At 38.5% G+C, this 12,555-nt stretch overlaps 1 protein-coding gene across 1 annotated transcript in view; it reads left to right on the top strand.

The window, feature by feature from the left end:
• cenpp (centromere protein P) overlaps positions 1-12,555 on the top strand; it is an 88,334-nt gene that overhangs the window by 9,991 nt on the left and 65,788 nt on the right. The window contains exon 6 of the mRNA XM_053653146.1: positions 6,085-6,181. Coding sequence (XP_053509121.1) covers positions 6,085-6,181 — 97 coding nt within the window. The remainder of the gene's footprint in view (positions 1-6,084; positions 6,182-12,555) is intronic.

The raw sequence follows: 12,555 nt of genomic DNA, 5'->3' as shown, positions 1-12,555 counted from the left end.
CACGTGATCTTTGAACTGCAGCAGTGTTCTTTTTGGAGAGCAGTGGCTTTCTCCTTGCAACCCTGCCAGTTTTGTTCAGTGTTCTCCTGATGGTGGACTCATGAACATTAACATTAGCCAATGTGAGAGGCCTGCAGTTGCTTAGACGTTACCCTGGTTCCTTTGTGACCTCGTGGACTATTACACGTCCTGCTCTTGGAGTGATCTTTGCAGGTTGACCACTCCTGGGGAGAGTAACAACGGTCTTGAATTTCCTCCATTTGTACACAATCTGTCTGACTGTGGATTGGTGGAGTCCAAACACTTTAGATATAGTTTTGTAACCTTTTCAAGCCTGATGAGCATCAACAACTCTTTTTCTGAGTTCTTTAGAAATCTCCTTTGTTCATGCCATGATACACTTCCACAAACATGTGTTGTGAAGATCAGACTCTGATAGATCCCTGTTCTTTAAATAAAACAGGGCGCTCACTAATACCTGATTGTCATGTCATTGATGCAAATCACCTGACTCTAATTTCACCTTCAAATGAACTGCTAATCCTAGAGGTTCACATACTTTTTGTCTCATTTTGTTTAATTGGGTTCTCTTTGTCTACTTTTAGGACTTGTGTAAAAATCTTAGGTTAAAATTTGCAGATATATAGAAATTTCTAAAGGGTTCACAAGCTTTCAAGCACCACTGTATGACCAACTTCATGGTCTGTGGATGCACATCTGGATCATATTGTCTGGTCTGAGATTCTGTCTTGGCAGTTGGATGTGGAAAAATCTTTCAGACATTGATTTGCACATACGTCTGTGCAGACTGTGTGTGTCTATTTATTTATTTATTTATTTATTTATTTAATGTATGTCTCAAGAAAAGCTGTTTAAAAATAATTATATTCCATGTAAAGCTGAGTAGAAGCAGTTTCTTAAAACAGTCGGGATGTGTGTGATATGCAAAAGATTACTACAATATCCAGCTGACCACTCCAAATGTACACAAATGTCATTTAATGTATATTCATTGAAATTCTATCATTTTTAAATTAAACATTGTGGTAATATGGTTTTACTGTGTTTATGAATGGTAACGTTTCTAAACATGTCGGTGTTTATCATCTCCTCCGTAGGGGCAATGCTCATTACCTCCTTTGAGTGACCAATGATTTAGAAAATGTTTCTATTTGACAGATATAACCAATCGATTTGCTTGCCTTTCTAGATGTTGCACAATTGTGGGACAATGTTCTTACTGCCCCATTTAGCTCCAAAGAGGAGTTATTGCACCCACTGGTCAAAACTGGGATCTGCAACAAGCACTAATAACTCTAATAGGGCACACTGGGGCAGGAAGCATGTTGCCCTCTGCTATACAGTTAATGACAGGTTATTGTGGATTGCTCTTTATGCCAAATTGGGTTAATTTAAAAACCGTGTGCAGACAGTGCGTCTGTGATATACAGGACAATTTATATTGTATTATACAGTGAGGGGTTATAAGTATTTGGATACTTTTTTTTTTGTTATTTAATATGCTTCCAGTGCTTATATCCACTTCTGATTGAAACACATAATGTCTTTTGACTTTGTAATTATAAATATGAACAAAAATTATGTATTCTTAAGCATAACAAATATGTTTAAAACATGACTGGGTGGATAATCAGACACTATATTGCATATGTAAAAGTTCCATAGAAAATACATCAAGTTTGAGATATAAATGCTGTTAAAATAGTTCTCATGTAAATTGCTCCTGGTGTCGTTATAAAAGATGATGGCATTGGTCTTGGGAAGATTTCACACAACAAGTAGCAATAGTGGTGAAGGTAATTGTGCTTCCTAAAGTGCTCAGAAGCAGTATTATTAAAGAACACTTGGCAGGTGTGCTGCAGAAGATTTCACAACATGCTCTCAGACTAATGATAAGACTAATGATATGAGAGAAGCCAGCAGTCACTTGAAAAGCATTGCAGGATGAACTGAAAGCAGCAGGGACAGCAGTTACACAGAGAATAATAAGCAGTAAACTGCACCACAGTCATCTCTGTTCCTACACCTCATGCAAAACTCCTCTGCTAAAAAAGAAGCACAGCGCTCCACGTCTAAAAGAATATCGACAAATGAATTCTTCTCAAACAACGTACTCTGGATGAACAAAACAGAAATAGAACGTTTTGGCAGTAAATCAGCTCATCATGTTTGGACAAAGAAGGGTTTTGTGTGGATCATCCCAAGAACACCCAAGAACCAGTGTGTTAGATTTATTGTCCACTTGTTAACCTGTGGCCTCCTCCATTAAAGTCCTTCCTGACTGCTCATGACTTTGCTACCTTCTTTGATAAGAAGATTAAAAATTTGTTATTGGTAATATTCTTACCAATAAGTAATATTCTTACCAATTCATGCTTACCTGGAGGGACGATCATATCCGAAGACATGGAAGGCTATCCACATCTGCTCCATGCAGACTCTAAACTGGTATTCTGCGAGACTAGCTTGGAGTGATCCTCTTTTGTTCTCCCTCTATACCTGCTCTTGTGGTGAGGTCATATCCTCACATGGGTTTCATAACACTGCTATGCTGATGACACTCATCCTCTCCTTTCCTCCTTCAGACATTCATGTTTCTGCAAGCATCTCAGCATGTCTGGAAGACATCTCTTCAGGGATGGCAGCTCATCAACAAAACTGAGCTGCTGTATATCCCTGGAGATGCATCCTCATTTCAAGATCTTGTGATCTCTCTGGACAACTCTCAGATCTGTCACTGCACACAACCTTGGGGTAATCATAGACAATCAACTGTTCTTCTTCCCTCACATTGCCTTGCTCATGTCGGTTTCTCCTTTAAAGCATCAGGAGGATTCATCCATTTCTATCCTCAGAGGCAACTCGGGTTCTTGTTTAGTCCTTTGTGATTTCGAGACTCGATTACTGGCACGTCTGTCTATGCGTGCCATCCGACCTCTGCGACTGATCCAGAATGCAGTTGCATGATTTTATTTATTTATTTATTTATTTATTTATTTATAAATCAACCTCCCCATGTTCTCTGACACTACATCATTGTTACACCCTGTCCACTGGCTCCTTGTAGCTGCCCACATCAGATTAGAGAAGAATTTAGTCTCGTCTGCCAAGAAACTGAATCTGGGGAGAAGATGGATGTTTCAACAACCTGAAAAATACCACTAAAATAGCTCAGAAAGGCCTTGCATGGCCTAGACAATCTCCTGTCTTGAATCCCATTGAAAATTTCTGGATTTTGAAATTATGAATCCCCCAGAGAGACCCTCATAACCTTGGGAATGTGAATTTCCCTATCAATTCAGTTTTGGGGAAAAGTCAAACATATCTCTGCACTTTGAATACATAGGTTTTGTTCATATTTATAAGTACAAAGACATTTTTGGGTTACCGAACAAAAAATAGTCCCAGTATCGCAAAGCTGCCATTCTTGAGGACTTGAGCAATTGTATACTGCCTCAAATGTAAAAGTGTCAAGCAAATGAGTAAAAAATGAAAAAACAATCAAACCAAAATAGAAGACACACAATTCCTCAGATTGGACTTGTTCTATATGACTACAAGGAACAGACTAACAAATGGGCCAACTGTATATTGTCTAATGTATACTGTACAGTTTAAATGGGGACATCTTGATTACAAAAACATTCCATTTGAAATGCTCCCTATTGGGGTATTTACCGCTTTACAATTTTATGCAACCAGTAGTTCATGAGGTGATGCTTCCCATTATTGTGAGAACAGTAGAAGTATAGTTTGCAGTCAATGCTGAGTGTAATTTACCAACATATCTGAAGAAAATGGCCTGAAGGGTGTGCTAGCTAAAATCATTATAGTCAGTCATTAGCTAAAGTATGCTTGGTGTTGGAGTATTAGTTCCCCCCGACAAACCTCCATATTAAGTGTTGGTGTAATATAAGAAAATATTCAACCTCATTTTTAAGCATTAGACTTTTAGGCCCGGTTTAGATATTTGCGTTCTTCAGTATTGGATATGAAGCAAGGGATAATGATGCGAGGGCAAGTACATAAGAACTCAAGAACATATATGGTCCACTAATTAGTAGATTAACAAGCAGGCTGCTGCATAGCTAAAGAATATTCAGTAATATTTCAAAGCTAGCTTTTTAAGCAGTTTTTTTTTTTATGATATAATATCTATATACGCCATCCCAAACCACATGTCAGCTTTGTTCGAATGAAACCATAATCTAGTAGTAATTTTAGAAGTAACAACAATACATTCATCCCCTGGTTGTCATTAGTAAAGAAAAATGTTTGTGTAGAATTTAAAAGCTTTTTTTTATTTGAAGTAAAACCAGAAGCAGACATGAACCAAGCAAAACAAAACATAACAGGCTTTTTTAATTGACTGGGGAATCAATTAGGCACATCTATCTATCTGTCCATGGCTTGTACTCCCTCCCTCCCATACTCTCTCTCTCTCTCACACACACACACACACACACACACAGAAATAGGCCAGAGTAAATGAGAAACAGGTGCAGCCCATTACCCATTTGTTCTGCATAAATCTCACTCTCCTCTCCAGCAGACTCTTGACTGCACCCTGATTCCCTTGAGGGACACCTAAAATCATTGTAATCTAAAGTGAAAAACATGAAGGACAAAAAACCCCCCCATAAAATCTCATACCTACTTTTTGAAAGAATTTATTTAATTCTGGCCCTTTTTGCCTCTTTTATTACTAGGCTTGAGAACTGTCACCATCCCTCCATCCAACAACATCCAATTTCATTTACCTTCCCATTATCCCTCTATTTAACATCCTATGCCTGACAACTATCCCCCTCTTCTAACTTCTCTACCTGCTCTGTATGCCTGCATCGATTTTCCAGACATACACTACGCTCAAATATAATTCCAGATTCACATTGAATGCGTCATGTCAAGCCCTCAGTCCATTCACTCTGGGCGCATTCAACTGCGTTTCTGTACAAGCTCCTGGCAGCAGAAAGGGCAACAGTGTATTTTGATTTTAAGCCGTTTTGGCAACTCCAACATTTCATCATCAGTTATGAATTTGGATATATGAATATTTCTGACTACCGATTTTCTCCCTAATTTATTCTTGGCCAATTCTCCCTATCATACAGCAGCTACCAAACCTGGAGGGTGATGTTACCCCCGAGGCACGTGAAGTCAGCCAACTGCATCTTTCCAAACTGCTGCTCATACTACATCATGTGGCACACACACACACAAAAGAGAAACCTTCTGTTTACTAATTCATTTCAATTACCTGTTGCTCATTACTGATTGAAAAAACCACCGCTCACGGTTTTCCTCAGCTAAGGGAAATTTGAGTATCGTATCATAGCATGCAAACACTTTGCTGTACATCTACAGGTTGCTCGATCATGACATCTTTGTACGTTAGGATTTTAAATAAAGTGCACCTTTTTTCACACACAGGTGAAAATAAATAGGTAAAACGAGCAGTGTCGTGTCTTCCCATCCATTTTAAAAAACGGTGCTCATGCACATACTTAAGTTGGTGCTTATAAATGTATTACAGGAGATGCGTAAGTTAAACTTTATATGTGCATTAACTAACCCCACTTCACCTGTGTTATATTTCGGTAAGATGGAAAATGTTTTCTCTAAAACGTGCAGGTTTGTCTTTCGTTATCTTGGCCTTTATTCCACATCCCTGAGAGACGCCGAATTTTCCATCAGTTCTTTATGGCATTTCTCTAAACACAGACTTGGAGTCTCCACATTTGTGGAAAGTCGTGTCCCGTGCCACACAGCTCTGGGCTCAGCGTAATTATGAAAGTCTCAAAATGACTTGGGCTTTGCCAGCATGAGCTGGCAGAGCAAGAGCCATGTAGATCAAATATAAGACCACCAACTAACTGTCTTACAGGGCTTTGCCTTTGTTGTGCAGTAGCTGAATTTGTTCATAAAGTCATTTTTAAATGTTGGACACAATTTCAGCTTGTCAAGAGATAATTGTCTTAAAAGGTCTGTTGTCCAAAAAAAAAAAAAGCATACGTTTAGTTGAGCTCTATGTCACGTATATCATCATTTTTTTTTTTTCAGTGTAGAAGAGTCAAAGAGCGTTTTCCTGTTCTTCAGAACCCTGAGGTCATTTTCAGAGAGGTGTAAGCAAAGAACTTGCACATACCAACACTTTAAGGTAAGAAGTAAAAATTTTATTTGAGGGCTTGTAGTTAATTTGGAGTGCTATGATACAGTGGGTTTGCATACACATCGCAAGGTTCCCAAATTTTCTGAGACAATGAAACGATGTAGTATTTCAAGAAAATGAAACGATGTAGGATGTCTCTCTGATATTCGGTCAGAAAAATCAATTAAACCGATACACTATGACCCAACACTCTACTGTAATGAAGATGTTTGATAAGAAGCGGGTGGTACAACCCCTGCCAGTTCGAACATCCTCTTCCTTCTGTTCACTCATCTATACTGGACAATCACTGAGAAGCTGTACAGGCTGGCTTCTCCCCATCCAAGGTACCTTCTGATGCTCTGAAGACATTGGAAGCCTGTTCAGATAGAAGCATGAATCAGGCTTCACTGTTCTGTCTTCCTTCTGCACTGCAGGATCCAGGACAGCAGTGTAAAAAGAAGTGAAGCTTTTTGATGGTTATTTCATGGTCATTTCGTATTGTATAGTGTAGTAATATGGCAAAATTTTTTTTTGCCATATTCATTCCATGTAGATCCGAGCCAGTGTAGGTGTAGAGATAAGCTTGTAAGTCTTGGTCAGTCCACCGGTCATCCTGTTTAACTTCTGTTTAAATGCTGGTATCCAAAACAACTTCTGTGTGCTTGTTAGTTAAACGCGGATGTTTAAATAGGCTGTTACGAGGGTTATATTGTGAATCTGAAAAATTCAATTCTAATAGTTGAATCCTTACCTGTTTCCTACTGCATATTTCCTGTTAGAAAGACATAGATATTTGACCTGTAGGATACATCTGTTTCAGTAAATTGAGAGCCATGCTTTCAGACATGACTACAGAATGGCAAAACCGAAACAGTGCACTATACAGTAAGTAGGGTGCCGTTTTGGACATACAGCTGAATGCAGGAAAATACTTACCTTGATGCAGGAAGGTAATATTCCTGGAACTATGGACAATGGCCTAATATAAACCTTTGTTGCTCTGGTGGAATGTATTACAGCTCTGGACTGGCAAGTTCTGTTCAGTTTTATTCCAAATGACACCAAAGCCAGGTATCATGGACGACCAAATGAAAAGAATGCTAATTCAACCCATGCAACTATTGTGACGCAAATTGGAATGGTGATAATTCAACCCATGTTGACCTCTTGGAGTAAATTAGAATGGTGCTAATTTAACCCATGCAAATGCCACTAATTGGAATAATGCTAATTCAGCCCATACAGACATCTTTGAACACATTGGAATAGTTCCAGTTCAACGCACGCAGCATCATAAAACACATTGGAACAGTGTGGATTGAACTCATGCAGACATCATAGACATATGAATAATGAGCTAGTGCAGCGAATTCACCAGGCACACGCTTCTTGATGTTCTTGATGATCTAATAGACTCTCCTGTTTAATTGGCAGTATCAGTGCCAGACTATAAGTTCTACAAGAATTTTGGTTTAAACATTTCAGTCAGTGTGTTGTTATTCTTATTAGGAATAGCCTAATTATAATGCTATACGTTTCGTTTGCCAAAAATTTTATTATGCATTTAAATTATTGTGTTATATTGGGGTTGAAATGTGAAGAGGGGTGTGAGCAAACTGGAAATTGTCCATTGCACTGTGTCGACGTATTACAGATTTTAACAACAATGACGATACATCACAGAAGTTTCAATGACCATACATTTAGTTAAAATATGTAGACAGTTTCAACAACACACATACAGAGGATGTGTAAGACAAAGAAATGTAAAACTATCAGAATGATCACGTCTTGTGCGGTGTTCCCGGTATGCAGTGGTTAGGACCTACCAAAAGTGCTCTGAAGAACCTGCGACAGGGTCATGGGTGTCCAAGGTTCATTGATGCGCATGGGGAGCAAGGGCTAGCCTGTCTGGTCTGATCCCACAGAAGAGCTATTCTAGCACAAATTGCTAAAAACATTAATGCTGGCGATGATCGAAAGGTGTCAGAACACACCGTGCGTTGCAGCTTGCTGTATATGGGGTTTCGCAGCTGCAGAAATTGTTCAGGAACGATATGAAGAACATGACAAAGAGTTCAGGGTGTTGACTTGGTTCCCAAATTCCCCAGATCTCAATCTGATCGAGCATCTGTAGGACGTTCTGGACAAACAAGTTCGATACATGGAGGCCCCACCTCGCAACTTACAGGACTTAAAGGATCTGCTGCTAATGTCTTGGTGCCAGATACCACAGCACACCTTCAGAGATCTTGTGGAGTCCATGCCTTGACGGGTCAGAGCTGATTTGGCAGCATAAGGGGGAACTACATTACACAATATTAGGCAGGTGGTTTTAAAGTTGTGGCTGGTCGGTTTATAATGTGTCATAAATATGTCTACCACAGTATATTAGAGTTTAATATGAATAATATTTCAAAGTGCAGACTTTCAACTTCAACTAATTTGAGGTTAATTACATCCAAATTTAAATATATTATTTATAAGTAGTTCCCCCTGTTTCAAGGACCAAAAGTAATTGGACTGAACTAAATAATCATTTTTAGTACTTGGTTGCAAATACAAGGACTTATGAAAGGTTTTCCATGCTTGGTTGGTTCCAGCTCTTTTGACATCGCCTCTTTTCACTGTGAACTTTGCACTTTTTGTTTGTAGCCACGACTAAATACCATTCTGTAAATTAATTTGCAGGTTTAGTTTGAGAAAAAAAATGAACTAAATGTGTTAACATGGTCTGCTGCCACTGTCAGCTGAAAGGAAAAATTGTACCGTGTTTGCCAGCGGGCCACCAAGAGAAGCCATGGGTCAGTTAACATCTGTCCGTGAGCCCTGGAGCTACGCTTTGGACATTCCTGCCTTAGAATCACGGTCATGGTCAGATATGCTGCACTCTAGTGACATTATAGCATTACTGTTGCCATTTGTTAGGTAGTTCATGGTGGTGAATTTATTCCTCTACGTAATCTTCATTATATTAATTTCTACCACCCCTGCCAACAAAGCACCTACACTGTAGATAAAAGTTTTACTTCCATGTACTAACTCAGTATGTTCTGTCTTGACTAATGTTCCGGTTATTGCACATCATCAATCATTCATCAGTCTTCTAAATATTTAGGTTTGCACATTCCTAGTAACACAGTTTGGTTAATGTGGAGGAAAATCTCTCCCAGTTGTTCTCTCGTAGTACTGTTAAAAAGTCTTCAAATCAAAAGACTGCTACAGTTAATGTGATTGTTCACACAATTGATTGTTGACCTTATGTCTTATAACAGGTGTGTCCGATCTTATACGCAAAGGGCCGGTGTGGGTGCAGGTTTTCATTCCAATCAAGCAGGAGCCACACTTGATTCCACCTGTTTCATCAGTTGATCTTGGCTTTCAATAGACTCAGGTGTGTCTTCTGCTTGGTTGGAATGAAAACGTGGACCCACACCGGCCCTTTCCGGATAAGCTTGGACACCCCTGTCTTACACTAGTAATTATTTGATAAGATGTTCATTCTATGAACCTATAGAAGTGTCACGGGTTATTGAGGCAAGAACGTGAAGCCTCCTTTTGTTGTTTAACAAAGAAATGCTCAAGGCTATGCAAGAACATCATCTGTTCTTCCCTGCCACAATCACACTTCAGCATGCTTCTGCCACAGACGTCAGTACTGAATTATAGGAAGAGAAAGTTGTCTGTTGTGTCTAAACTTTGTCTAGAACGGTTATGGAAATGTTATATATTTTGTGGTCCAAATGATGTGGTTTTTAGACTTGCGGTAAAATAAGATGGTAGCAGTAGTATTCCCTTGCTGGAATCAATTGTAGTATGTACGTTTTTCTTCAAATAGTGTTTTACTCTGAGTAATTGATACAGGTGATTTAATATCCAGAGTCTTAAATGAACAATCCAGCTGCAGAACTGTGGCACATTCAAGCAAGGTGCCTAGCACTAAAATTGACAGGATAAGACTGGAGAGATTTTTGCAGCAGTGTCCCAATTTGAGCAGCCAGCTCAAGATTTTGTATGCCCTCTGTATGTCTACTGACTTTCACACAATTTGGATAAACCACATTGTAGTTCATTACGTAAAGCTTTCTAAGGAAAAACCTCCATTTTCTATATTAATAACCCACATAATGGCTCCTGGTCAGTTGATTGACCAGTATTCCGCTCATGTCTGACCATGGCACATTTAATATAGGTGAATCTTCTGCTGTAGTACTTAAGAAGATGTAGGTGTTTTTTTTTTTTTCTTTTTGGATGCATACAGTTGTAGAATCTACAGAAGCAAGCTTTGTGCATGAGGGATGATGTATAAAGCAGATATGAGGGTTTTTAAAGATGGAATTTTGGCTAGTTGTAGTAGAGTACTTGGGTATATTTACTATGGGATAAATACTATGGAGATCTTTTATTAGTAAGCTGATTTTAACAAATAGGTGAAATGGTTAATGTCATAGTCACATGGTAGAATATGATAACAAATACAGTAGCTGGCCAGTATCTTTGGAGCTTTCGCTGTCTTATTAGCACTGTGTTTCAAACAGAAGGCAGCTGCCGTGATTTCTTACTGCCTATGCCTATTAGTCAAAGCCTTAGAAGAGAGAAATTCAGTATCTTTGAAGGTATTTGTAAGGAAAAAGTTTGAGACCAGGATCACTGCAGCATGAAGTCACATTCCCAAACCCAGTCAGCCAGGTCACTTTACAATTTGTGATTAAAATATAGAAAATATAAGCTTACAATTTTCTTACATTCTGCCAGCAGCTTCCATTGAAAGAGCTTAAACCTAGTCCAGAATTTGATAAACATCTTCTGAAAACATCTTGACTTTTAACAAATATATCTAATATTTCTCATGAGATTCTTAAAAATATTTAAGGATTCACTGTGACTATTTTCAGAGATCCAGTGAGCTGTAGGCAAGAGACCTAATAAGAATTTTTCAATGTTTTTTTTTTGTTGTTTTGCCTGGACCGTCTTGCTTGGAGTGCACAAAAAGTCAGGCTGTTGTACTTGGGAGGAAAAAAGTGTACACCATTATTTCCAGAACACATTCCCAGCATATTCTGTTTTCCCAAGGCAACTCTGCTTTTGTTCAGGAATTTAAGATGGTCCCTGATGTGTCTAATGCAAATAACAGGAGTTGTGTTTGTCCATGCTGCATACTACAGTACTTGGGGCACTGGGGTAAACTTGGGGATAGTCATGTGACCATATATGTTTGTATATGCCTGAGCTTTTCCAGACCTCTTCTCTGAGCTTTTCGGCTTGTATATTCCAGTAGGGGGTTGGAAAATAAATGGGCCAGAACATTAGTGCTTCCTCATTACAGAGGCCACTTATTAACCCTAAGGAAATAGGGGTGTGCCGAGCTTCACACCAGGAACAAGAACATAATCTTTCTGTTCATTTCAGCAATGCACTTACCTCTGTAGGGGGTTCGTCCAAGTTGTTTGCATTGGGGGAACGTGAAATGGACTTGTTTTCAGAAAGAAGGAGGAAATTATTTTGAGTATATTTAAAATAACGCATAATGTGTAAGTCACATACATACTGTATTTTAAGTAGTTTTTTTGCCATGTGGCATGTGCTAGAATGTGGATGGTATAAATTTTGCCCATTTGATTTGTTGAGAAGGCAACTAGTAAGTTCCCTATGCACACAGTAGATACTTTGGCATTGTACCCAGGTATATTAACGACCGCCCAAGTACATTTTGTCCAATTTAATGTCCAATGGATTTTATTTATTGATTCCATACATAAAATTAACATGGCTTGTTTCTAATATGAGTGGGTGTGAATGTAACTCAGGGTCAGGAAGCTACGAAAAATATTCTGGACCATTGATCCATTGATCATTGATCTGGACGTCCAGATCATTGATATATATAAGCATTTTGTATTCCTATTTGGGCAAACAAGCTTTCTTTATTAGTTTCTTATTATACTATACTGATGCTCAGATGTACAATATCTACAAATAAGTCAGTAAATATGTTAATATGTTCCATTTTTCTTACAGACAGTTTATTATGATGTACATATTACATGGAATTGACTACAGAGACTTGTAAATTTTGAAACACTGCTATAAAGTAAGCTTGTACAGGTGCAGCAGGTGGCTGCTTATAACTCTCGTGCAGACTGCAGTTAAATATCAGTTTATCCAATATGTCTCATCATTTATGCTGTTACATTCACTGACACTTCACTCTGCCCGCTAGGATGTTCTTGTTAGCATTGTTAGCACCTGTTGTAAAGATCATCATCGTTTTAATGAAGCTGAAACACCGTGATTTAACACACAGATTCATTTAAAAAAAAAAAAAAAAAAGGGCAAAACTTGCAAAGTTCCCGAAATTATGTCAGTATTAATTTTATGTT

Source organism: Ictalurus furcatus, chromosome 21 (assembly GCF_023375685.1).
Source record: "Ictalurus furcatus strain D&B chromosome 21, Billie_1.0, whole genome shotgun sequence".
Classification (NCBI taxonomy): Eukaryota; Metazoa; Chordata; class Actinopteri; order Siluriformes; family Ictaluridae; genus Ictalurus; species Ictalurus furcatus.
This window is presented reverse-complemented; position numbering and strand designations above follow the sequence as displayed.